Source organism: Lissotriton helveticus, chromosome 10, assembly GCF_964261635.1.
Source record: "Lissotriton helveticus chromosome 10, aLisHel1.1, whole genome shotgun sequence".
NCBI classification, from domain to species: Eukaryota; Metazoa; Chordata; class Amphibia; order Caudata; family Salamandridae; genus Lissotriton; species Lissotriton helveticus.
The window spans coordinates 363,216,900-363,244,462 of record NC_136071.1 but is presented as its reverse complement, the minus strand read 5'-3'; the positions used below and the strand labels follow the sequence as shown (position 1 = coordinate 363,244,462).

Below are 27,563 nucleotides of genomic sequence, written 5' to 3'. Positions count from 1 at the left end.
TGTTTTGGGGTCAAGAATATAGAAAGTAGCACAAGAGGCTCAAAACTAGGATTAGTGCTTCTACATGAGGAACAAACATGATGTTTGCTTTGGCCAGGCAGAAGATGTAGCGTGGAGAAACAACAACATCTTGCCACGTGGAAGATAAAAATATGTTTACTTAAAAACTGTTTGGTACCTTAAATAAAAAGAAACAATTTACCTATAAATTCCTTCCTGCACGCCGGACAACAGCTGCCAGGCTCCTGCACCTTCACTTCACCCTAGGAGTGAAACACAACAAAATAATTATACATCTCAGTCATACAATTTTGTGCAAATTATATCAGACCTTCCTACTAGAAAATTGTGGACAGGAGCCTAGTTACCATGACAGACGCTGAACCCATGCTTGCTAGTCCACATGGACATCAGGCGGGTGTACTACTAGTATATTTCCCCATTGACAAGTTTTTGTTTGTTTAACAAGCTAAACCAGGATCCAGAGAATAATGTGTGCCAATGGTTGCAGGTGGTGGACACCGGCACCAGATTTTGAGAACCAGGACTGTTTTGGGACTTTGACCCACAGCAAAGAACAAAAGGGAAGGAAACAGATAAAAGGGGAGCAAACAAAGGTAGGAAAACAGTGACAAGGGGAGAACACAGAGATGACAAAACCTGTAAAAAATAAAGAAACAGGAAGTACCAAAAGTATCTACAAAAAATACAGGGCGAGTGTATCTAAAAAAACAGAAAGCTGTAAGAGCGGTGGGGTGGGTGGGGAGGGGGAGTCAATAAAATAAATAAATAAATAAATAAATACAACCTCTTATCTTGCACTCTCCACATCCTCGACGCGGCGATGCAGCGAGCGCATGGTAAGGGGTTTTATTTATTGTTTATTTCATTTTCTCGACTACCACCCACACCCCTCCCACCCTAGCGCTCTTACCTGTGCCGGCCGCCAGTGGAAATTACGTGAATTCTGCTCATGCCATAAAAAGATGTGGCTGGGTAGCTATCAGGATGGAGATAGACAGAGGGAGGTGGCGCCTCCACTTTTGGGAGCTTTGGGGTAAGAAGCCAAGGCTGCTGCAAGTGTGCAATGCCACTCAACAGCACTTTAAAAAGAGAGGGGGCTGTTCCCGAAGTGCTTTTTAAAATACTGTTTTCCTGGCCCCATCACCAGAGGTGGATTCTGGGTGATGTGTACATTAAAAGTGAGGGATAATAACTGCTTTATCGTGTGCCCTGTCGGCTATAGGGCAGGGAGGCAAGTGCTGGGAAAGGAGCTTTTGTCTAGACTTGAACATGTGCAAATGGATGTTTGTGTGTGTGTGTCAGCACAAGTGGTTGTGTGTGCGCATGTTTGCCTGTGGCAGGATGTGCCTCACTGGGACATGTGTACACTTTCATTTACCACCTGCTCTTAGAAAAGTAACGATCTGCAAGAGAACACACTCCTCTTCCGCTGATTTCCATAAGTGCTTATCATTTCTTTAAATAGATAGTTCTTAGATGGAGTGGCATACATATGGTCGTAAGGGTTGACTCACAGGTGGGGCTTGAATTCAGGAGCTCATGGATGATACCTCATAAGAAAACTCTGAGATTGACAGGGAAGGGATTCCTGTTAACCTGCAGGGATGTTGTGTTGGAGGCCATCAATCTATGAATAAGGAACCCCTGGCAATGTGTGGCAGACAACGAGGATCACGCATTTGGGTTGACGTCCTGGGTCTATGCTATTAACATATTTTCCTCTCAGACTTCCTAGAAGCTGTGTCTTTTAGGGGGCTTTCTTACAAGTCTCACTCTAGTCCTGTGCACCTCTCAATGCTACTTTTAGGCTTTAATTTAAGGATTTACGGGTGAATTGGTATAATTGTTATAGCATCATGATATGATATATATCTAATATAATCCGGTTTTTTTTCCAGCTTCTAACCAGACTAAATTCTCATCCCCTTTTCGAACCTGAATAACTCAATTTCAGTTTTACAACCTCAGCTTCTTTACCCTTGGAGGAGGGACCCAGAAATTGAGCTGCAACCTCATCCACGCTTCTTGCCTGGAATGTTGAGTGTGCTACCATTGGCTAAGCGAGGAGCCCCACAAGTGTTATGGTTAAGGCCATTCTCTTGGACCCACATATACCAGTAAGCCATATTATTCATATTATCCAAAATATGGAAACAGGAGGTGCATCAGAAGAGGGCAATTAGCTGGACGTTTTTTACAGTTGGGCAGTAGCAGGTAACATGATATCTGAGAAAAAATGGCACATGTCCAGTCCACCCAAAGTTCGGTTCCCCTGCCACATGAAACCAATGTCTTTTCGATGAAGAGTGGCGGCCCGCCTTATACAGTGTGGAGTTTCCAGCACAATGGGGCATATGTACAAGCCCCTATCGACAAGGGAATGTCACTTTTTGTGACATTCCTGTGGCGATAGGGGCCTTGCCTTATGTACAAGGCAGCGTTAAGTCACTTAACGTGACTTAACGCTGCCTTGTACATAAGGCACCCTTTCATGCTATGTTTAGCGTGAAAGGGGCAATCAGTAGGTGTTGTGGGTGTTGTGGTGGGCGTTCCACCGCAACACCCATTGTATTTGATGCTGGCCCCCATGTACAAGGGAGGCGTACATAGGAGCCAGCGCCAAAATAAAGACAAGGAAAACGCTGGTCTTAAGGTGGCGAAACGAGGAGAAATGCATTATTTCTCCTCGTTTTTGCTTTCTCTATGTGTGCTGCCTTGTGCACACATGGAAAAAGCAAAATGTCATTGCTTGTTTATATACAGGAAGGTTTCCCTTCCTGTACATAAACAAACCTTTTTAAAAATGCCATTGTGTTACTTACATGTGTGCTGCATGAAGCAGCACACATGAAAGTTACAAAATGGCATTTTAGGATTGTTTATGTGCAGGAAGGGACACCTTCCTACACATAACCAATCCTCCCCTGCACACAGACACCATTGCACTCTGAGCAAGGGTGCCTGTGTTGGAGCTAAGTTGTGAAACTTAGCGCCATCGCAGGGGGAAACGCAAGGCTACACCACATTCTTGTAAATTTGGTGCAGCCTTAAGTTTCCAAAGTGGCGGAGCGTGTCGTTAAGCCCAGGAAGTAACGACACGCTCTGCCACTTCGTCGTACATATGGCCCAAAGTTTCTCGTGTTTTTTACTATTTCCGATCACACGTGCTTAGAACATGCCAATGGACTATAATCACAGCACAGTGGTCGTGGTCCCATGCAGGAAAACCGATTAATCCCGAGACCTCTATACTAGAATTCTACAGGAATCCATGGGACACAAATTTAAGGGATTTGGAGTACACAGATAGATTAAATAATTGTTATTTCAGCCGAAGTCGGCAGACAGAAAGGAAATGATCATAGCAATATGGGCTTTGAGATATGGGCCCCATTCAAGAGTGTCAGGTTTACCCATCATTCGAGAATACGAGGGAAACTAATAAAAGAATGGGATTAAAAACTTATTTTTATAGGCAGATACTAAACACTGATCCCAGACGTCCTAGGAAATACCTCTTCAAAGGTTCGTGTTGTTTCGATGCAAATGAAAGAAATCTCTAACCTCTGGCATAAGAAACGTGGTAATGCCCCCTCCTTTCTTCCACTTATCCATCCCTTTTCTTATTTCTCAGCTATTTGTAGGCACCTCTTCCATACCTCAATGCAGTGCAGTTGTGGACATCCTGCTGAGCAGACACGGACACCATTCAAGCAGTGGCATGTTTCACAGCCCTCCTTCCATTCCATGCCAGGCTAGAGGAAGTAACAGGAGAACGAATATTAAAGAGTTACATGTCCACAGATATGAAATAATGGCTTCTAGTGTGACTGCTAATTGAAAGAGCAGCAAGTAAAATATGCCGAAATAAAGCTTTTTTTTTTGGTTGACCTTAGTATAAAGTAAAAAAATCAAAATCAAAAAGACAGTTTTCCCTTAACATCATGGTTTGATATTTACTCATCTTATGGTTTATAAGTTCTCACACTCCAGACAAGGTGTTGTAGTTCCTTGAGACGCTTTTAGTGTGAGGCGGGACTATCTTTCCTTCAGATCTTTTGGCGGTCAGCGGTTATTGGGCAGTATCTCTATAGTGGGCAGTTTTATTCACCACTGGTGTCACAGGGACACAAATGCAGCTGCATTTCAACCGGCTAACTAATGTACTCTCTTTACCTCACTTCAACAGGCTAACCAATGAACTCCCTTTACTGCACTTCAACCAGCTAAACAATATACTGCCTTCATTGCACTCCGACCGGCTAACCAATGTACTCCCTTTACTGCACTTCGACTGGCTAACCAACGTACTCCATTTACTGCACTTCAACAATTTAGCCAATGTACTCCCTTTACTGCACTTCAGCCGACTAATCAATGTACTCCCTTTACTGCACTTCAAAAGGCTAACCAATGTACTCCCTTTACTGCACTTCAACTGGCTAACCAATGTACTCCCTTTACTGCACTTTGACTGGCTAACCAATGTACTCCCTTTACTGCACTTCAAAAGGCTAACCAATGTACTCCCTTTACTGCACTTCAACTGGCTAACCAATGTATTCCCTTTACTGCACTTTGACTGGCTAACCAATGTACTCCCTTTACTGCACTTCAAAAGGCTAACCAATGTATTCCATTTACTGCACTTCAACCAACTAACCAGTGAGCTCCTTTTACTGCACTTCAACTGACTAACCAATGCACTCTCTTTACTGCACTTCCACCAACTGACCAATGTACTCCCTTTACTGCACTTCGACTAGCCAACCAATGTACTCCCTTTACTGTACTTGAATCGGCTGACCAATGTACTCCCTTTACTGCACTTCGACCGTCTAACCAATGTGCTCCCTTTACTGCACTAATCGATCCTTACTTTACCAAGCTGTACAGTATTGTATAATGAATTGTCAATATTAGGATCTGGTCCAAAGCTCTGGGTTCCGCAAAAAGGGTTTGGAAACCTCTGGAGGACGTCCAGTTATCATGTGTGTAGGACATGGCTCTTTTTGGCTAAAATCCCTAAGCTTTTTGCTTTCCCCCTAGACCTTTTTTCTGACATGGCGTTGCTTGCTTAGATGCTTTGGACACTTTCCCACTGCTAAACAGTGTCAAAGTGTAATCGCTCCCTGTATAACGTGTCATGGTAATTGGTTGACCATGATTGGTATGTATGCCTTACTAATAAAGTCCCTAGTAAAGTGCACTATGTGTGCCAGAGCTGGTAATTGAAATGCTACTAGTGGGCCTGCAGCACTAATAATGCCACCCACATTAGGGAACTCAGGCCTGCCATTGCAGTGTCTGTGTGCAGTTTGTTAAACTGCCATGTTGTTCTGACAAGTGCACCCACTTGCTAGACCTTACCCTTACCTTTCTATGCACATCAGACATAACATGGTAGGTCCAGGGTACCCCTTGGGCAGGGTGCAGTGCATGTGAAAGGAGGGACATGTACCAAGGTTTGTACCATGTCCTTCCAGTGAAATAATCTCCATTTTGTTTTTCCCTGTTGAAAGGCCATCCTGCCCATAGGACATAATGGGAAGGCTGTGTAATGTGTTTTCCAGCCTATCATCCTAAAGGCTTAAGATGGAAAGGTGAAGTTTAGTATGCCTGAACTCACAATGTAATAACACATCTTTTTATGAAGGTGGCTTTTGCATTGTGTGTTTAGAAGCCGCTCTTTTAGAAGTGGCTGAGTTTTTGTGTTCCAACATTTCTCAGTGTCTCTGCCTGGTTGTGGATTCACTGTCTGGATTTGAAAGCAAAATGATCTGGGGAATGGCTTGACCCAGGGGAGGAGGTGAGACAGCAACAAGCTGACCTGCATCTGGAGTGTAGGGAGAGGAGTAGGAACTAGAGGTGAAGAGGCCTGGGTTGCTGCTTTAAAACAATTGTACCATCTCCTGCTGAGTGATTGAGAATCCAGACCCCCACTAATCATAGGAAGAAGGTTTCACTGGCAGACAGGCACACAGAACTGGTTTGAACAGGGGTCAGTGCCCCCTGAACACAAAGACTTCAAAGCCATTGAGGGGTATAACTATGAGTGCTGAAGCCCCTGAACTTTGGAGAATGGCTTGATCAAGATTGAACAAGACTGGAGCTACTTCGTAGTCAAGAGGAACCTTTGCCAAGGAAGAAACAACTGAATAAACTGAAGGAAAGGACTGACCCCTGCTGTGTGTTCTGGGGCTGGACTGCAATTTGCTGTTTTAACCAAGGAAAGGCTAAAGGGACTGTGCTGTGTTCTGTGTACCCCTGCTTGAAAGGACTTTGCTGTGTGGTGTCCTGAAGTAACTTACCCTCAAGGGCCCGAGGGGAGCTGGCTCCCTGTTGCGGAAACACAGGAACACAAAAGTTTCCAGGAGAGTCTCAGCAGCACTGTGTGTGCGCGCTTGTTGCAGCCTGAGACCCCCTTAAGGTGTGCCCTCCGTGATCGTGGGCACCTGGTGTCCAAGCAAGGATCAGCGAACAGGTGTGCGTGTGCTTTTTGCAACCTGAACCCCTTTGTGAGGAATGTCCAGTTATCGTGTGCACCGGAATCCAAGTGAGTCTCATCGACACTGTGTGCTTGTGCATTGTGCACCGTGAGACCTTCGTGAGGATTTGCCTTGTTATCTTGTGCACCGGAACCAAAGTGAGTCTCATCGACGCTGTGTGCGGGTGCGTTGTGCACCATGAGACCTTCATTAGGATTGCCTTGCTATTGTGTGCACTGGAGTTAAAGTGAGTGCCAGCGACGCTGTGCGTGTGCTCTTCGTGCAGACTGAGACCTTTGTGTGGAGTGCCCAGTGATTGTGCACCCGAAGCTCAAGGAAGTGTCAGCGACACTGTGTGCATGTGCCCTGTGGCAGCCTAAGATCTTTGTAACTGTAGCGTCCCGGACCGGCAGCCCTGGAGGAGCTGAGCCGCCGGCCTGAGCCGCCGTTGCCAATTCACAAAGATTGCATTGAAGGCCAAGCCACTGGATGAGGAGAGGAGAGTGAGTTCGCGCCCCCCAGGTAACGTGTATCGACTCCTGGGGCGGGGTATGGGCTCGGAGGGAGACGCTCTCAGTCTCTCTCTCGTTCCGGCAGTGCGAGCCTCTGCTTCGGCTCGTATGGCGCCCTATATTGCCAAGGGAGTGGTAGTGCAGGGACTGAAGTGCGGAGCTGCACTTTTTGATTACTCCGTACCCGTGTTGGGGGCAACTGTTGAGAGGCTGACTGCAAGTCAGAAGGAGAGTCGGAGAGACCACTTAAGGCACAGTGATTGGTGCCTGAGTGTATTACGCATTTTCCATTTCTGCATAATGGAGTACCTGACTGTCGTATTCCATATTGCAACATTTCTGCAAACGGGGTACCTGATTAGAGTATTACGGATTGTATTATTCCTGCATAGCGAACTACATGATTAGTGTATGACGCCTGGCATTATTTCTGCTTAACAAACAACCTGATTGTCGTATGACACATTGCATTGTTTCTGCATAATGAACTACCTGATTATCCTATGGCGCATTGCATTATTCCTGCATAACGAATTACCTGATTAGTGTATTAAGCATTGCCTTTTTTCTGCATAACAAAGTAAATGGTGGTTGTATTACCCATTGAATTATTTTTACCTTGCAAAGTGCCTGATTGTTGCGTTACGCATTGCATTATTCTTACATTTCAGAGTGTCTGATTGCTGTGTTACGCCTTACAGTATTTTTACATTGTGAAAGTTCCTGATTCTAACATTACGAACTGAATAACATGATATTAGGATTACAGGGGAATGTTTAGAAGTGCTCATTAATACTGCCAGAACTTACAAGGGCTGTCTGGCCTAACAACTGGCCAGGAGAAATAGTACACAAACTCATATGTTGGATTTATATTGTGTGGTCTTATCATATATCTTTTTATATAAAATGTATACTAGTTTTTATAAAACTTGTGTGGAGTCTATTTGTGGTGTCATCATTGGGTTGCTGTGAACATGGTTGCAAATACTTTACACATTTGACTTGAAGATAAGCCTGGCTGCTCGTGCCAAGCTACCGAGGGGGTGAGTGGGGCTATCTCAGAAGATGACCTTCCTTTTCCTGAGGTGGAACCGAGGGTCCCTATTTGGCCCCAGGTACCTACCTCAGCCAACCAGGGATCCTGGGTCTAACAATGTCATTGTATAAGTCTAAAGAAGGTCCAGTCTGATATGTTACAAAAGATGTATGAGGTCTAGTGGAGCAACAGGAATTTTACTTGTTACTCTTAGACCTATGTGCTATTAGATTTAATTTATTCCTTGATTTTGGTATCAAAGCAGATAGATCATTGGTTTGGATCCGGCAGTGGAACATTTGGCAGAAATCCCAAAATCAGTGACACAAAATTCATTACCTAAAGCGGGCTCTGAACCTCCAACTCCAAAAAAATGAACTGATTTTAGAGACTTAAAAAAACCTTCTCCAAGTCAACAGTTTTGTGTCCGCTTCACTTGCCCTCTTGCCCACTGGTCTAGAGTGGTCTGTAACCATAAAGTTGCTAGAACAATTTTGTTGACAGTATTGGGGCTCCAACTTTTTGTCACAGGTAGATGCCCAGAGAGGAAACCACCTATTGAAATGATCTTCAATGGTACCATATTTTATAACTGTTGGCTGTGCTAAAAAAAGTTATGTTCACATTGGTGTCCCTGTGTCCTGGGGTGTAAATGGACCTACAGATTCACAAGTAAGAACTGACGAACTGGTAGATAGGCTAAGGATTCAATTACAAATCAAAACTATACATCCAGAACTGTGAGGGACATCGAATCTGGGTGACACGTTGGAGCCAATGGGACACTGCTCAAAGTATTATGGCTAAGAGGAAAGCTCCATACTTCTATCAATGTACAAATTAAGCATCCTGTAAAGTCAGTAATGGTATAGCATAAGCCAGGACAATACAGAATCATCACACTTGTAGTCCTGAAATGTATCATCTGTCGTAGAACACAGATGTTCTCTTACTCTGTATTGGCCATAAGACTATAATGAGGCACGTTAGGTGGTTTATTATGAAGATGTGATCACTAGGAAGATTTTGAAGTGCTGGGTCAAGCTTCTTATCCACATTAAAGGGGCCAGACCTTCTGCATACAGAACAATGCAACTTACTCCTCTTGCGAGTCAGGTCACAGCAGGAAGGCTTCAATAGCCATGTAGAACAGCAATTCACAAAGTGTAGTTGCTGGTCAGTGTCTTCCTGTGCTGCTGCAGTACAGGCTCCCCTTGCTTCCTTTAGAAAATGCAACTGCTTCTTCAAACATACCAGAGTTTCTAATCAGATTAATGCTTTCTCATAAACCAATCCCCCTTCTCTGTCCCCTGCCTCAATAGTGTTTTGATTTATAAATGTCCCAAAACATTGTTGTGGTCGGGGTAGGGTTTTGGCCAAAGACTGCATGCATGCTATGGCTGAGCTGTCATTATACCCTCAAAGGGTAAGGGAGGGTCTCATACCGACCAACAAAGGACCTCCTTAATTCATAATTGTAGCATGGGCCAATCCGAAGAGTTACCAGACAGTTGCTTGGGCAATAAAGTTCAAGCATCCACAATTCAAAACGAAGTACACTTCAAAGAATAAAGACTAAAATGTCCAAACAATGTATTCAAAAAAACATTTGCTAGCTCACATAATTAGAGAAATATGCCTTTATAAATGTGTGAAACATATCTGCAACGCTTTTCAATTTAAGGGACTGGGCAAACCATTCACACAGAAATCTAAGAAAACTTTTGTTATTGTAGAAAGTCAGGAAAACATCTAAATGTTAAAGGGCTATGACCTTGATGGATGAACTTGCAAGTGCATCCAGGAGAACAATAGGTCAGGGTTTGATTGGGTGAGTAAAGCTACCTACACATTTAGACGTTAACGGAAGTCAGTCACTTAATGTGATGGTCAACTCCTGACGGAATCAAGAAAGCCTCTTGAGGTCACTGTGAATAATTATAAATAATCTGCAAAAGCTCCCGGCAGGTAAAGATGTGACTGTGTGTCCAAGGCCGGGTGAAGGCTCATCTCATAGAGTGGACAGCTCTCCGATTTCAACAGTCTTTGTGCCAAATCTCATAGCGTTCCCATTTCTTCAGCAGATGCAAACTGCATACTACGGACAGATAGGTCTGGCCAGCCTCACTTAGTGCTTGAAACAGCTTATGGTGAAGAGCTTTTCTGGATTTGATTTTTACCTGAGTTGAAAAGGGGAAAATGCAGTAGCTGACCATGGTGCACTATCTATCAGATCTGTCAGGAGCTTCAGGCAGTCCATGCTCTATGACATGAAAGATTATGCTTAGTGCGCATGCAGGTTTGCTTTGCATATGGAAGTGAATTATCTTTCACTTCTCCTATACTAAGAAAGGATGCTTCTAGCAGCCAGACTATAGACTTTGAAGAGCCCCTCTCTACAGTTGTTCTAACTTTATTTGTTCCACTAGACTTGAAAGCTAACATAACTGTAGGGCTAGAAAACACTTGGGGCTCAAATATCTGACAGGCAGTGATTCAACAGCAGAAAGAATCAGGAAACTGGCTTCATCACATCAATTCAATTCAAAGTTTATTGTTTGATTACTAAAAACCATAACAAAATGTTAAAAACCATGTAGTTCATATATACAAAGAACAAAGTTTAAAAAACCCAAGTTAATACAGAAGCAGTGCAATAATCTTACTTTAAAATGGGTTATAGTTAAAAGTGTCCAAGTATTGAGATTTTTACCTATAGCATTCGAGGGCTTGGGTAACTAAACAGTCGTAGCGTCACTTTAAAAATCTAAGAGGAGGCAACAAAATGTAACAAGGTATGGACAATTAATTGACAGTTGAAAACAATGTTCAGGTGAGCCAAGCTGGATGAGCCAGAGTGTGTTAATTGGTTTTAAGTCAACGAAGCGGCGCAACTAGACAGCGGAAGATTTGCTGCCCTGTCTTTCCCCAGCGATGTAGCTGCTTTGCTTACAAATTTAGTGAACCGGATGTTCAACTATGTATTTTCTGAGTTCATAGCAGCTATTATGGCCTGACAACATGTGTGAGGTCAAAGTTTATTCCACTCGTCCCGCAATAAAATCCTTCTGTTGTTGTGCAGGCTATATACTCCATGCTTTCGGAGTGGTAGCCACACTCCCTGCATTCGGTACTGACACATGGGCGCTGCCATTCTGGCAGATGCTTTAAAAAAGGCCATTCGCCCAACCTTAGGGCTATAAACTTTAGCTTCACGAAGAGTGAACACGTGCTTGATAAATAAGATGCCTCAACCCCCGGTTAGAGGTCAGAAATAACGGCACAGGCATGTTTCCTTCAAGATAGTTTTGCCCTGTCGGAATAAAAAGACCAAAGCAGCTGCGCTTGATTACGATCTTTGATGCCTGTTGAGATGGGTTTGTCCCCCAATATTCTGTGACTCTGAGTAACTGTAGGGAGTGGATGTTTTTGACTAGATTTGCTGGTCGATATTATGTTCCAAAGTTTGGCCTCCAAACTACTTTCCCGAAGTTGTCCAGTCTGTTGCAGAGCTTGATAAATGTGCCTGCCTCAAAGCCATAATAATCTAATAGACAGAGTTCTAGCCTAACTCGTGCTGAGAATGAGGAACTTGGCAAATGCCATGCTCGTTTAAAGATTCTAGTGGTTAGTTTATTTAATAGGATGCTTGTTGCGCCCATCATAATCTCATGCCCATATGATAGGGAGTTGGTGATCTTAGCCTTCATCACATTGACCAGTGGAGTAAGACTTGGACCGAGTAGCTGTTTTGAAAGTTTTGCTGAGGCAACCTCAAGCAACAGTGCTTTAGCCTTTACAGCATCTTTTTGCTTTGTGCAGGAGCCTCTGGTGTCCAGGAAAATTCCCAAGTATTTATAAAGGGGCACTGTGTCGATGCTTTTACTGTTGAAAAACCACCTACATTTCTGCTGCTTCCGTTTGCCAAAAATAATTATTTTTGTTTTTGACAGATTCAGTTCAAGGGAGTTGTTTATTGTATAGGGGAGAAGTTCATCGAGTATCCTCTGCAGGCCTACCTTTTGTGTGGCTAAGTAACGCGAGGTTATCTGCATATAAAAGGTTGCTGATACGGGTTCCATCTCGTTGAGGCGGATGGGAATTAACCTTGTCAAGTATGGAAGATAGGTCTGAGATGAAAAGGTTAAAAAGGAGGGGCGTCAACATGTCGCCTTGTTTAACACCACTTGATGTTTGAATCTTTTTTGAGACATGAGTGCCTTCTCCCAACTTCATTCTAATTCAGGTTGGTAAGTGAAGTTGGATTATGGCTTTTAAGAGAGTGGGGGTATACCCCAGCTCTCTCATATTTGCCATAGGTGCCCCCTTTGCACCCGGTCAAAAGCCGCCTTGAAGGCGACGAAGCAGCAGTAAAGTTGGATAAGTTGGACTGCTGCTTTCCCCATCAAAACGGTTAGTGCCAGTAGATTTCTAGTTCTACCTGAATTGGCCACAAAGCCAGTCTGGTTGAAGGGGAGGTGCTGTGTTGTTTCTGCCCAGGCTGACAGCTCTTCCAGTAATATGCTGGTGTAGTATTTGGATTCGATATCGAATAGAGCTATCATCCTGTAGTTTTTTGGGTCATTTCATTTACCACTTTTGTAGATGGGATGGATAATGGCGCCTTTCTAGGAGTCTGGGATGTTGTGGTTGAGCTTGCAATGTAAAAACAGGGGTGCGAGGTGGCCTGACCACGAGGTTACTTCTGTCTTCAACAAGGCCTGGGAAAGTCTGTTGGGACCAGGAGCTCCATCTGACCTAACTTTCCTGATTATCAAAGCAATGGTGTTTCTTAACACTCCTGGTGTTGTCAGCATCTCCATTGGTGGGTCATTTCGCACTTCCATTCTCTCAATTATTGGTTTATCCAGAACTTCTTTGACTGAGATGATGGGCCCGGTATTACCTATGCAGCAGGCGTCAGTGGGTGCTGACTCGGATTTAGATGATGGATGGGTGCTAGGATGGTCAATCCTGCTTAGATGTTAGCTGAAGTGATTAGATAGAAAACTGGGTCCATTCTTCCACACTTATCTTTGCGCTGCCATGTCCTCTGCCTCCTAATGGGCCTCTATTCACAAGGGACCAGAATACCTTTGTGTTGGCCTACTTCCTAGCATAGACTAACTTCAGCCAGAACTGGTTGGACGCTGTTTGTTTGTCCCTGTGTATGGATCACTTGAAAGCTTTTTGAGCTTGCTGATCATCATTGAATAAGATTGCATTTCCTGGGCTTTTCCTAGCCTGGCATAAGGCCGAATTTCTTTGGAATTTTAGCTTTTTTGTCGCAGGTGAAATGCGAAGTTGTGGTGTATCTTGCCAGGTACAAGTTTTGGACGTAAATTGGATTATTAATCTGTTTACAAGAGCTTCCCAGCCATCGATGATGGGTACATCTTTTTCACTCAACAAGCATAGAAAAGCACTCAATTTGTTAATGACGGAAGAGGTGGCGCTGGACATCAATTTCATTCTCTTTAAGTTCTCTGAGTGGCAGCCTGATAGCGTGTGTGCAATTGCCTGAGGGTGAGGAATGTTGGATGATAAAGTTATTATTTGGGGTAGATGGTTGTTCTCCCCTTGTGCTGTGATGAATTGGCACCTGATTAAGTGGAGCATTTCACTGTTTCCTGATGTAAAGTCCAGGAATGAGTGGGTTTGGCCGTTAGTTCTGGTCAAGGCAGGGGGAGTGTCTGTCGGTGTGTGGAAAAGTAAATTTTGCCATGTTATATGTGCCTACGTGTTCCCCACTCTATGTTATATGTGCATGATCGATATGCATGTATTCCCTCATGATCGATTAAAGACGCAATCATAGTTGTGTCCAACTCTAGTATGCCAGTTTTCAGTTCTCGTGAAAGCAACGAGTATTAGGCCTATGTTGCCACGTTTCACAGTGTGCACGTTAATTCATCGCATTGTCCCCGTTCCTAGGCCTCAAAAGGGCCCGGACATCAGATTCAGCTCCAGTCTCCTGAACCCTCTCCGAGGAGCGATGCAGCCCCCACCTGCATCCCTGACCCTTCACTTACTTCCTGCCTCGCAGTGCCCGGCCCGGCCTGGCTCTGCCTGCCTGTCTGCCAAGAGTATGTTATGCTTCTAGTTATCAGTCCAGCCCTCCTTCTCTGCATTCCTAAGCTACTGAATCGCATCAATAGTTTCAGCTATGGTCTAGCCTCTCTGTCTCCATGTAAGAGAAATACTGTATTAATATTCATAGAATATTCCTAGCACACGCAATACATGAAGAATAATGCATGCACCAGTCTTAGTGTCAAGTAGCCTTTGCCCTGATAACTTTTGGATTCTATCAACATGTACTCCAAACACCAGATACCAGATATGCCATAGGTACATGTCGTCCTGACACCGCAGACTTTAGTCTCCTCTTCTAGCGCAGAAGTCATAGCCCCAGTTCTCCCTGGTAACACGTCATTGCCCGTTTGCGCGCACCACTAGGTTAAAGGTCCCAGCTGCTCGAGTAGCCCCCTCCATGTTTCCCCCCGTTTATGACACTTCTGTGACGTCTTCATCACATGTCTATGTATACGCCCTGTACACGCCTTCTTGTTACACCCATTTTGTTCTTATCTTTCGCGACTGCTACGAGTTACGCCTACAGCTACGCCTATTGTATGCAATGTAATGTAATGTATTATACTATATATATGCTGCACTGTCGATGAGGCATGGCAGCTGCCATCCATTCTATTTCCGTGCAGGCTATCCCGTTCCTGTCCCTTCCCTTATGCCTGATTAAAGCCTGTTAGACTCAGATACCTCGAATCCTGTCTCTTATTTATTGAGCTATCTGTTTTATTCACTGTATTCAAAAATAGTACCGGTAATTAATTATTTATTTACCACATAATGGCGCCCGAATAGGGACTTGCCCTTTCCCCACGCGCCGGCGAAGCCACGCAGGCCCCCTGACCCTCTGCAGCCGTGACGGAACCATACCGTGCACGTGCAGATATTTCTGCTTCAAGTATCCCTCAGGCCCACGGAGGAGACGGAGATTGCGGTCCAGCATCCAGACGAGGCTGTGAGGAACGCGGTGAGTCCCGACCAGAGCCCAAGCCGAGAGTACAAGGTCCGAGGTATCCGGAGGCCCACCTGTAACTGAAGTCCGAAGTTCGTAGTCCGACGTCGTAGCAGTCCAGTCCAGTCCGAGGCCTTCCGTTCTTGCTGCCCGGTGAGTACCGTTGCTGGGGTAGTATCTAGACAGGGTCAATTAATTTGTCTCTGGTCCAGTGGGTTTGGGTACACAGATCCAGTCCGAAGTGTTCACCTAGGTGGATACGGGTCCTGACGTGTCTCTTTATGGGACCGGTATGTTTCGTACTGTTTTAGCAGTGCATCTAGTAATTCTAGTAAGTTTCGTTCTCGAGAAATTCATGTGTTTCTGTTTTCAGTATATCTGGTAATATTCTGTCCGAACTGTTATTCTAATGTTATTTAATGTGTTTTCAATGTCGTGGTATGAGTGATTTCTTTTTCTATTCATTATTGTGTTTATCGTGTATTGTATTGTGTTCGGATTCAAGTCTAGAATGCCTCTGTTTTCCAAGTTACGTCAGTTAAAGACCAGAAAAGGGTTACTCGAGGAAGCAGTTCCTGTCCCGCCTAGGGACAGTCCCGGACATTTTATGTATCATAAGCTTGGCTTAGGTGCCATATTATATCTAGACTTATGGGTGGACTATACCAAGGAGTTGGAAGAGAAATATAGATGGCCCATATCAGGTACATGGGATGCCGAGTGCATCATGCGAGTAGAAGAAGCATTATGGAAAAAGAAAGCCAGACAGTCCCAGAAAGATGCCATCGAGTTATGGCGCAAAGAATCTCATAAAAGAACCGAAAAAGAAATCAGAAAAACAGAATTAAGTAGGGAATCCTCAGAAAGAGTTTTAATCGAAGTAGGTGAACGAGTTAAAGCAGAACAGTCGGACAGACAGAGGAATGCCCTTATTAAGGGTATGTATCCTCTTCTCGCCGAGGGCTTGCCAAAAGCAACCCCGGAAGCACCCTGTAATTTCCCGCCACCATTGGTCCCGATTAAGCTACGTCATAAACCGACCGCAGCTGATATTTTCCTCTCGTCCTATCTGGACGATACAGTCCCAGAATATGCAAATCCTGTTCCGCCTGTTCCCGTAAATAATGTAATTCCTGCTCCTCCAGCCACTGGCCCCGTGGGTCCAGTTAATGTTACAGCACCTGTTACAGCACCCCCGGCCCAGCCCACAGTACATGTACCCGTTTTACCAGTCGCTCTACCAGCACGTACAGTACACACCGACGATTCTAGTTTAGGAGCCGCGGGGGGAGATTCTCCTGGTACCCCGCCTCAACACAGACGTATGACGCTACATGAACTAGCGTTACAGCGTACGCCAAAAGTGAATACATACGTAGATATCAAGCGAGCACTTACCGAATGTCGTTATGATCCAGTCCCAGGCGATGGTAACATGGTCATATATTCATTACGTTTAAGACGGGTGACCGACTATTTGGACACCCTGCCCGATATGAGAGAACATCTAGACAGAATATATCGTTTTATTTGTACAGGAGTGAATCCAGAAAGTGTTCACGAAGCCATGGCTCAAAGAAAAGTCGAGACTCAGCTCATGCTTTTAAAGTTTTTAATTAACTGTTTAATTAGAGAGCAAGATTGTCCGGAAAAAGATCAGGAAGAAATGAAAGTCCTGACCAGGTGGAGTGACAATATAGCTGAGGGAAAACACAAGACACAAAATTGTATAGAGAGTATGTACAAGAAAATTCGTAGGGAAATAATAAAGTTACACGAGAAACGAGAAGCAAAACAAGCAACCGAGAAAGAGAATGACTCTTCTACTGAAGAGGTAGACGACGAGAATCCCTCCAGAATAGCGTATGTAGGTAGAACTAGACTTTCCGACCGACATTCACGCCCAGATTACAAGAAAGTTTTTCCTCCTCCAGTACCAGAACAGTGCTCTCTTGAGCAAGTATTCCAAGCTACCGATCACATTCTGAAATCACGAATAGGTTATAGTGAGCTCAGTACAATGCATGAACAAGAACTAGCCCGATCAGCAGTCCGGTGGACTACTGATTCTACCACTTTTCCAGACGAAATAGTGGCTCAAATGTTTCTGAAACTGCCCCCAGCCGAGCAGCGACTGGTGGGTATGTATATGATCCAGCACCTCATTACACTGTATGAGGAACAGCATTCTGATCCAGGTCCACTACATGATGTCTTGAACGAGTTACTCCAGTACAGATGGAAAGGTCTAGGTACTGATTTAATTAGTGTCATTCTAGAACAGCGCCACAAATACCGAACGTTTCTGAATCCGCATTTTGTTCACGTCTCACCCCCAGAGAGTAAGCCATTCTACATAGACAGACAGAATCCATTACGAGAAGTACACCCAGTTAGGACAGCGGGTGGTGATCTAGAACGAGTATTTGTTTACACCCCCATCACAAAAATGGAACTCTTAGAGATGAAGAAGCTAATTCCCTGTCACGATAAAGATCCAGCAGGGTTCCACCGTGAATTAAAGGACATGCTCCGTATGGGAGAATACACATATCCTGATATCATTAAAATGCTAAAGGTCCTGTTGCCTGCGGGCATATATGAGAAACTCAAAGAAAAAGAATGGGAGGTGGGAGAGAAAAAGATAGATTGGACAGCTCTAGAAGCTGAAGATAATATACGAGTACCAGGTACCGGTCTTGGGGATAAAGCTAAAGAATTGCCCGAGTTATTGATACAAGTTTTGCCAAGATTACTAGCCACGAAAAAGGAAGATTGGGATGCCATCTCGGCCTGTAAACAGAAACAAGACGAAGATACTAGTGATTTTTATTCTAGATTTGAAAAATGTTTTATTATTAATAGTGGTCTGAAAACAAGTAGTGAATCATACCGTCATCTTTTTGTTACCAAACTAGTCGAGAATTCAAGTCCACAAGTTAAAAGTCGAGTATTGAAAGTAGAAAGCACCTGGCAAGCTAATACTCCGTCACAGATGCTTCAAATGCTCCAGTATCACCAGAACAGAATCAGGGAAGAGCAGGAACACGAAAAGAGACGTATGAAAGACACGAAAATGAAAGTGTTAGTTGCACAATCTGTTCCACAAGACAGTCAGAAGAGGGGTCCGAATCAAGCCAGTCATCCTGCAGCTCCCGTTAAAGGGACATGCAATTACTGTAAACAGCCAGGTCATTTTATAAACGAGTGTGCAGTTCTGAAACACAACATAGCTACTGGTAAAACTAAAGAAAGACCACGTCCGCCTAGACAAGAACAAGTTTCACAGACTTCTCAGCCACCACAGAATACACAACAGACAGTTACAGCACCGCAGCCTATCGCTGCAACACAGCATGTTACACAGCAGATGTACCAGTATGCACAGACAGAGTATCCAGATTATCAGCCGTATTCATGAAACAGCCTAGAGAGGGAGGTAAGCTTGCCTCTCATCGAGATACCTGTAGATCAAGAGGGTCCCTATGTACACAGTCAAGTATTAGGGAAAGACAGAAAGTTTCTGATTGATACAGGGGCAAGTAGGACTACCATCAGTCATGACGAGGTTCCAGGGGCTCCGCTCTCAGGCTCTAGAAATGTTTCCCTTGGATTTTCAGGAAAGCCTATTGTTAATGAAATATCGAAACCAGTTACTCTAGAAGTCGGTCCATTGTCCCGAACTACAGACTTGTTACTCACGAAATCTTGTCCAGAAAATTTGTTAGGCATTAAAACACTGAAAGAATTAGGAGCAGTCATATGCTGCTCCCCAGAAGGGGTCCGCCTGTTCTTGCGAGATTTTAAAGGTCATTATGTATTACGTGATTTTGATCCAAGATTATTGAATGTACCACAGCATTTATGGGCGCAAGGTCCAACTGATGTAGGTTGTATGCATATCACACCCCATCGTGTGACTCTGAAGCAAGGTGTTGTTTTACCGCGAATCAGACAGTACAAATTGCCACCTGAGGCTGTAGCAGCCTTATCCAAAATTATTGACGAGCTTATTGTTCAAGGAGTGGTTGTAGAAACTGACTCCAATGTATGTAATTCTCCTATCATTCCAGTTCTGAAACGTACTGATCCAAATGCACCTCCAGTTTATCGATTAGTGATTGACCTTCGAGAACTTAATAAATGTATTATACCTCAGTACCCAGTGGTCCCAGATATTTCTTCCCTCTTGACAGCCATTGATTCTGAAGCCACGTTCTTTACAGTCATCGATCTCAAGAACGCATTTTTCAGTGTCCCCATTCATCCAGACAGCCAGTTCCTTTTCGGATTCTGTTTAAATGGAAGAAGCTATAAATTCACACGAGCTCCTCAAGGTTTTACAGAAAGTCCTAGCATTTACAGTCAAGCACTTAAGAGACAACTAGACAACATTCACATGCCAACTGACACTGCCCTGCTCCAGTATGTCGATGATCTACTGATCACAGCCCGTTCTGGACGTGACTGCGAGCGTGCGTCACTTACAGTTCTGTATTTTCTGGCCGAGATGGGGCACAAGGTGTCCCCTTCCAAATTGCAATTCTGTGTCCAGCAAGTGGTCTACTTGGGACACTTACTGTCCAAGAGGGGTAGGCAGTTGACACCTGACCGCATCCAGTTAATAGCATGTCTTTCACAGCCCAAGACACAGAAGGAGGTACGAGCTTTTATCGGCCTCACTTCTTACTGCAGACAATGGATTCCTCAGTATGCATTTCTAGCCAAGCCTCCGTGGAAGTTCTTTTGAACCGAACACAGACTCAGCACTTGACAATTGCACGTTTAACAGGTTATGAATTGACACTGTTTCAGCCATACATAGAAATCAGACGCTGCAACATTTTAAATCCAGCTACATTGTTACCGTCAGTTACTTCAAATACTGCCACACATGACTGTGTGGAAGTTGTTAACACCATGACAAAGCCAAGACAAGACCTGACAGATATTGCATTACCTGACCCCGACCTGACACTTTATGTGGATGGTTCATGTATGAGAACAAGTACAGGAGAACTAGTAGCCGCGTATGCAGTGACTACTGACACCGAAGTTATAGAAACACATCGTATTGACACCCTGTCTGCTCAAGCAGCAGAGCTTGTCGCTCTGACCCAAGCCTGCATACGTGCCAAGAACCTGAAAGTAAATATATACACAGATTCACGTTACGCATTCGGAGTCGTACACGACTTTGGAGTGCTCTGGCAGGAGAGAGGTTTCATGACTTCTCATGGAACCAAGATTCAGCATGGTCTCCTCATTCAAGCTCTGTTAGATGCAATACATTTACCGACAGCTATCGCCATCATGAAGTGCAAGGCACATACGAAAGTCACTGACATCATTTCCCAAGGTAACGATCTAGCAGATCGAACAGCCAAGCTTACAGCTCAGACTCCAGACATTCCAGTTAACACGACACTGACACACATTCCAGAACAGACTACTTGTATGACAGTTAAGGACCCTACACAAGATGTACTAGATATACAGTTACATGCTACTCCCGATGAAATCAAGAAATGGTCCGAACAAGGAGGGGTCCAGACAGATCAGGGATGGTTGACAAAGGGAAAAGCCACATGGTTTCTCCCCGACTCTATGGTTCAAATCATTATTAACACCGCACATAGTCCAGCACATTTAGGAGAAAAAGCTATGTTAGACAGTATTCAGAACCTTTGGTTCAACAAGCATTTACGAGCAGCAGCCAAGCAGAAAGTCCGTACCTGTATGATATGTTGTCAGTTCAATCCAGGTAAAAGTGTCCCGGTGGAACAAGGTGGATTCCATCCTCCTGACCACCCTTTTGAGGTCCTCCAAATGGATTACATTCAGATGGAGCGATGTCGAGGTTTCAAGTATGTCCTCGTAGTTGTATGTGCTTTGTCCAGGTGGACAGAGGCATATCCAGTTCCAGATTATACAGCCGCGACCACTGCCAGGCAGTTGGTTCGTGAGTATTTTCCCCGCTATGGATTACCTAGGGTCGTGTATTCAGATAACGGCCAGCCATTCTCATGAAACAAGTATCCCTTCTGTTAGGGTACCAGTGGAAGTTCCATTGTGTACGCCATCCTGAAGCAGCCGGTCTCGTAGAGAGACATAACCAGACTTTGAAAATCCGCATTGCTAAAGTGTGTACAGAAAAAGGTGTAGATTGGTTAGTAGCTCTGCCAGTTGCTCTTTTTTATATGAGAATGGTTGCACATTCCAGATCAGGTCTGTCCCCGTACGAGGTCGTATTCGGCCGCCCTCCAAATATGTGGGGTACACCTATGCCCCGAAAGATTACAGACGTTTCCAGTAATATGCTGATAGATTACCTAGCTTCCTTGATGTCTGCCCTACACTCTTGTCGTTCACAGGTTGCCGCTGCATTCCCAGACAACACTGAGGTGAAACCGCATGAAGTCGTTCCAGGGGATTTCGTACTGGTGCGCAATTTTGATCGTTCAAGTCCGCTGGAGCCCCGTTGGAAGGAGCCCCAGTTGGTGTTATTAACAACAAGGACCGCCGTCAAGCTCGAGGGACGTAAAGGCTGGGTGCATACCAGCCATATCAAGAAATTCCATGGATTGCGACAAAAGACATTTATCAAAGACTGCCCTATTCTTAAGGACTGCCGAAAGACAGACTCTGAATTCAAACTTCCCCTGTTAGAGAAAACTCCGCAGCAGGAGTATAAAGCAAAACTCCGGTCTAGTAAAATAAGTCAGCCAGTTTAATTGTCTAAGTCCCTCTCGGGTGAAACGGTTAGACAGGTTCCTGACATGTATGAGACAGACCCACACAGTGAGAGAGTTAGTCAAAACTCTAAAAGATGTATTATCGTTCTATTCTTTTTATTATTCTTGAGTCTTATGGTTACATGCATAAGTTATGCTTTACATTTATGTTTTCCTATTTCACATGTACATATGTTTTCTAATGTTACAGTAGAGCACACATTTAGTGATCTGCCTCCTCACGAGCTATCTTATCGTCTTGCTATGCGTAACAACACTTTTATCCGAATGTTGCACTATTCACACCAGACCAGCAATGCCACTAATTGTTGGGTGTGTGGTCGACTCCCCCCTTTTCTGCCACTCTTTCCCTATCCGTTTTCACATAATGGTTCGTGTGGAGCATGGTCCACGTTAACGTCATCCTCCACTGATATGTCCCTTTTGAATCGAACATGTTTCCCAGACAAGCAAGGTCTTTCCCATAGAACAGGGTTAGATCTAGAAAATGAAGTATATGATTTGGGTAATTATTCCTCGAATTTCATGGTTTTGAATGTCCAGTCCGATACTACTCCAGATTTGCCTGCGATTTCAGTACTACCAGTCAAAGGCGAATTATGTGTCAGAAAGAATGGTTCCGCACATGTGGGACATAGTGATTGTACTACTATTGTCGAGTATAGTGACAGTGGGAAATCTATTTTCAAAGCCTCACGTCATTCTTATTTTGTTTGTGGTCAGACCGCATATGTTCGTCTGCCCCTCGATTGGGATGGAACATGTTACATTGCCTTCCTACTGCCACCAGTTTTCCTAGCACCATCTGATTATCACAGAAACACACATCTAGTACACGTTAGACATAGAAGGGAGACTGAGTCCCCAATTGTCGATCAAACTGAAACCGCTCTAGAACAATATCAAGACTTCAATAAAGGCTTCTTTTTCTTTATAGGACCTGTCCAGAATAGTAAGTTAATACGTAGGTTAACCAGAACCCTTGAAGCAGTAGTGAATGAGACTACTTCCGCTCTAGGTAACTTAACCAAAGAGCAATCTGCTATGCGTTTTGTTGTGCTCCAAAATCGTCTCGTTCTTGACGTCATACTGGCCGATAGAGGAGGAGCTTGTAGAGTCATCGGATCTAGTTGCTGCATTTTCATTCCTAATAACGCGCCGTCTGTTTATTCAGCTATAACCAGACTTCATAAAATTGCCCATCAGTTACACCAGAATCCAGGCACCTGGACATGGTCCGGTTGGCTCTGGAGTATCATATCTGCCTGGGGATGGAAAGTATTGTCATTCCTAGGTATAGCAGTAATGATCATATTCAGTTGCTGCCTCTGTTTACAATGTGGCCCTGCGATTTGCGGCATGTGTGCTACCTCTTGTATTCCTAGTCCTAAGTCCCGTTCCAAGACAATTCGAGACGAGCAAATGATGCTATATGAACAGATAGATGGTATCATGAATATTGATGTTTCCTGATGGAAACGTAGGGCACAAGGAGGGAATGTGGAAAAGTAAATTTTGCCATGTTATATGTGCCTACGTGTTCCCCACTCTATGTTATATGTGCATGATCGATATGCATGTATTCCCTCATGATCGATTAAAGACGCAATCATAGTTGTGTCCAACTCTAGTATGCCAGTTTTCAGTTCTCGTGAAAGCAACGAGTATTAGGCCTATGTTGCCACGTTTCACAGTGTGCACGTTAATTCATCGCATTGTCCCCGTTCCTAGGCCTCAAAAGGGCCCGGACATCAGATTCAGCTCCAGTCTCCTGAACCCTCTCCGAGGAGCGATGCAGCCCCCACCTGCATCCCTGACCCTTCACTTACTTCCTGCCTCGCAGTGCCCGGCCCGGCCTGGCTCTGCCTGCCTGTCTGCCAAGAGTATGTTATGCTTCTAGTTATCAGTCCAGCCCTCCTTCTCTGCATTCCTAAGCTACTGAATCGCATCAATAGTTTCAGCTATGGTCTAGCCTCTCTGTCTCCATGTAAGAGAAATACTGTATTAATATTCATAGAATATTCCTAGCACACGCAATACATGAAGAATAATGCATGCACCAGTCTTAGTGTCAAGTAGCCTTTGCCCTGATAACTTTTGGATTCTATCAACATGTACTCCAAACACCAGATACCAGATATGCCATAGGTACATGTCGTCCTGACACCGCAGACTTTAGTCTCCTCTTCTAGCGCAGAAGTCATAGCCCCAGTTCTCCCTGGTAACACGTCATTGCCCGTTTGCGCGCACCACTAGGTTAAAGGTCCCAGCTGCTCGAGTAGCCCCCTCCATGTTTCCCCCCCGTTTATGACACTTCTGTGACGTCTTCATCACATGTCTATGTATACGCCCTGTACACGCCTTCTTGTTACACCCATTTTGTTCTTATCTTTCGCGACTGCTACGAGTTACGCCTACTGCTACGCCTATTGTATGCAATGTAATGTAATGTATTATACTATATATATGCTGCACTGTCGATGAGGCATGGCAGCTGCCATCCATTCTATTTCCGTGCAGGCTATCCCGTTCCTGTCCCTTCCCTTATGCCTGATTAAAGCCTGTTAGACTCAGATACCTCGAATCCTGTCTCTTATTTATTGAGCTATCTGTTTTATTCACTGTATTCAAAAATAGTACCGGTAATTAATTATTTATTTACCACAGGTGAGCGACCGTTCAATACAATGTAGCATATTCTGCTGAATTGGAGGACAGCGTATTCACCCAATTTAGAAGGTCTGAGTCCCGAAGGTAATGTTTGTGTGGCAAGATGTGGGGGAACCGCTGGAAATATGATACCAAGGTCCTCGAACGGGTTGTGGAAAAGGTTTGTATTAAAATCTCCCGAAATTAAACTGTATGTACTGCTGTATTTGCTTAAGATGTTACATTGAATTTCAGTCAGACAATCCAATTTGAATTTTTTCTCAGTGGTGCACGGAAGGATGTAAACATTGAGCAGAATTAACTGGCTATCTGAAGGAGGACTTTCAACCACAATGTCAGCAACCCAGTCAAGTTCAAATTTTAGCTGTTTGATGCGTGCAGACAGTTTAGTAGATACATAGATCGAGATTCCGCCACAAATCTGCCATACTTGCGCTGTTTTATGGCGGGCAAAGTGAATTCTAGGTACCCTTCAATTGGGATGCTGGTTGCTAACCAAGTTTCCTGGAGAAGAATGTCATGTTTTTTTTTAAATCCAAGTGTATCTGGAGATTGGGATTTCGTCAGAAGACCATTGATATTCCATGAGCATATTGTTAATCCATGTTCGGTATTATTTCAATCGATCCGATTCCGGTATAAGGCTGCTGGCATCCATGACCAGTCTGCTCTTTGGGTGGCGTGCTGTTCATCGTTGCTCTCACCGTTGCCGACTGGGGAGCGGCTTCTAGCTGACTTTAATATAGAGAAAGGGACAGGACATATACTAGAAACTTGAGCCTGGATGGGTGCAAGTATTGAGAGGTAGCACGAGGTGTTGCCATAATTATTCCCCAGTTTTTGAATTGGTCGGCTTTTGATTGGACCAGCTCCCTTATGGCAGTGGATGCTAATGTAATTAGAGTTGATTCCTCTGCTCTGATGCAATTACTAGGTTTGAATTTGATGGCGATTATGTCTTTTGATTCCAGAATACATAGATCCATTTTCGATTTGAAGAGCCTGATTATGTTACCGCAGTTTAAGATGTCATGCAGGCCTAGGGAGACGTACTCAGGCATTAACAGCAATTCGGTCTCACTGTGGTCGGTAGCTAAGTTATGGATTTCAGAAGTTAAGGACTAAGTTGGCTTAAACTTTGCATCTGATGTTCATTGGGGGATGGATGTGATGGACAAGAGGGGTGCTTGCTCACTAACTTGATTTGTTGATGCTGAAGTAAGAACTGTATTGCGCATGAGAGCCAGAGGTAGTTGGCTGGGTGAAATTGTCGAGTGCTGTGTATCCAAGCCTTTGCTGAGGTTAACTACACACTGTAAGCCTACACTGTTGATTCTGACTTGAGGTGGGGAAAAAGCACTAGTGGCATGGGAAGGCTTTTGCAGAGGCGTAGTCGTGGCTGACGTGTTGACAATTGCCGGCTCCTCATAGGCTTGTGGTTGACTGTTTCCAATGTTTTCAATTTTTCACTAGGTAATTAGATGCGGAGAGTGCCTTGAAGCTTGAAGCGACTCTGTTGCTGATAAACTTTTCACTTTGAGGGGTGCTTTTTGGGGCGTTAGAGACTGAGCTGCTTGCAATGAGCTGGTAGTGACGCTGAGCCCTATGCTCGAGCCCTGTGCTGTCACAGGTTCATTATTTGCAAAATAATTGCAGATTGATGTTGTGGGCTCATCTGCATGCCTATTACGGGATTTCCAGAGTCTTTTTTTTCCGTTTCGATAGCCGATGGGTAGATTGCAGATGAGGTGGAGCGTCAGTGGGTGCGTCAGTAGTTGCGTTGGAGTCAGCTTTCGCCTTAGTTGATGGTGAAAAAGCGGCTGGTAATTTATTGGTCGTTTGGCCAAGCTCCGAGGTCTCGCCCTGAGGCGGAGCCAGGGGCAAAGGGTTGAAGTGCCTGGGTGCTGGAATCTTCTAGATTTCTGTTAGTACTGACAAAAGGAATTGGGGCAAAGAGGATAGAGAGTCGATAATGGGGAGCAACAGCATACTGATTGAACTAGTTGCACTTGAGATTGGGCTTTTGTTATCAGTGAATTGAGCGCCTCTAATTTTCTATCACTCCCGGCGGTATACACAGCAAGGGTGTTTAAGAGGTCCACCTGCTCCATTTTGTCTGAGTGGTAGGTCAGTGCTGACACCGTAGATTGGAGGGTTTGAAGACCTTGTGACCAGAGATTGTTTAGATCAGGTGATGAAGGGCCAACAGTAGACCTTTTGAATTCATTAGTGAAAAAAACAGGCATTGCGCGTGATGTTGTGGCCCCCGCCTAAGTTGATCTTTTGTTGGCAATGGTTGACAGTTGATGATAAAGAGATTGGGGATGACGTTGTGAGGTTGCTTGGATGAGCATTTGCCTGGGTCGCAACTTGTGGGGTAAGGACTTTAATAGTCACTACTGGATGGTCCTTGAGAGTTGGGGGCTTAGATACTAAAGGAGAAAACTGTCTGGGATTCTGGGCAGGCTGAGAGGTTGACGAGGTCACCTTGCTTCCAGGTAAAGTTGGTGGTGAGGCCAGCGTGACGGGAGAGTTAGCATCTTGCAAGTCAAAGGAGAACTGGTCAAGAGCCTGAGGCAATGGAGGGGTCTCAGAAGCCTCTTTTATTTGCAGGTCGGCCCTTGTTGGGAAGCCTAGTACCGGTGAGCTGAGGCCTGTCTCGCCAGCGAGCACATGGATCATGGGCTGAACCAATATTTGGTGTGAGGCTGGGGCTGAGGTAGTTGAAGCAGAGGTCGAGGGGATGTCGAGTGAGCTTGTCCTGGACTTTGAAAGAGCAGAGCTTAAAAAAAGTCCCTCAATGACACTTTTTTCAACAAGGAAGCTGCAATTGTTGAAGCTCTCGATGTTAGATCTTCGAGGATTGAGCTTTCCTGGAGCGTACCTGCCCTCGAGTTGTTTGTTGGGCGAGGGTGCCATGGGGAAACTGAACTTGAGATGGAGACTGCTGGGGTTGAAGCTCAGAAGCTGAGTCAGAGACAGTGCCCAGTTGTGATTTCAGTGATTTTGCTAGTTTTGCTGTTGAGGATGGGG

General features: G+C 44.5%; 1 protein-coding gene across 1 annotated transcript in view; it reads right to left on the bottom strand.

The window, feature by feature from the left end:
* The window catches only part of LOC144784018 (SCO-spondin-like), a 1,726,865-nt gene that overhangs the window by 7,565 nt on the left and 1,691,737 nt on the right, over positions 1–27,563 (bottom strand). The window contains exons 119-120 of the mRNA XM_078662721.1: positions 3,684–3,779; positions 203–263 (exon numbers count right to left, since the gene is read on the bottom strand). Of these exons, the coding sequence (XP_078518847.1) occupies positions 203–263; positions 3,684–3,779 (157 nt within the window). The remainder of the gene's footprint in view (positions 1–202; positions 264–3,683; positions 3,780–27,563) is intronic.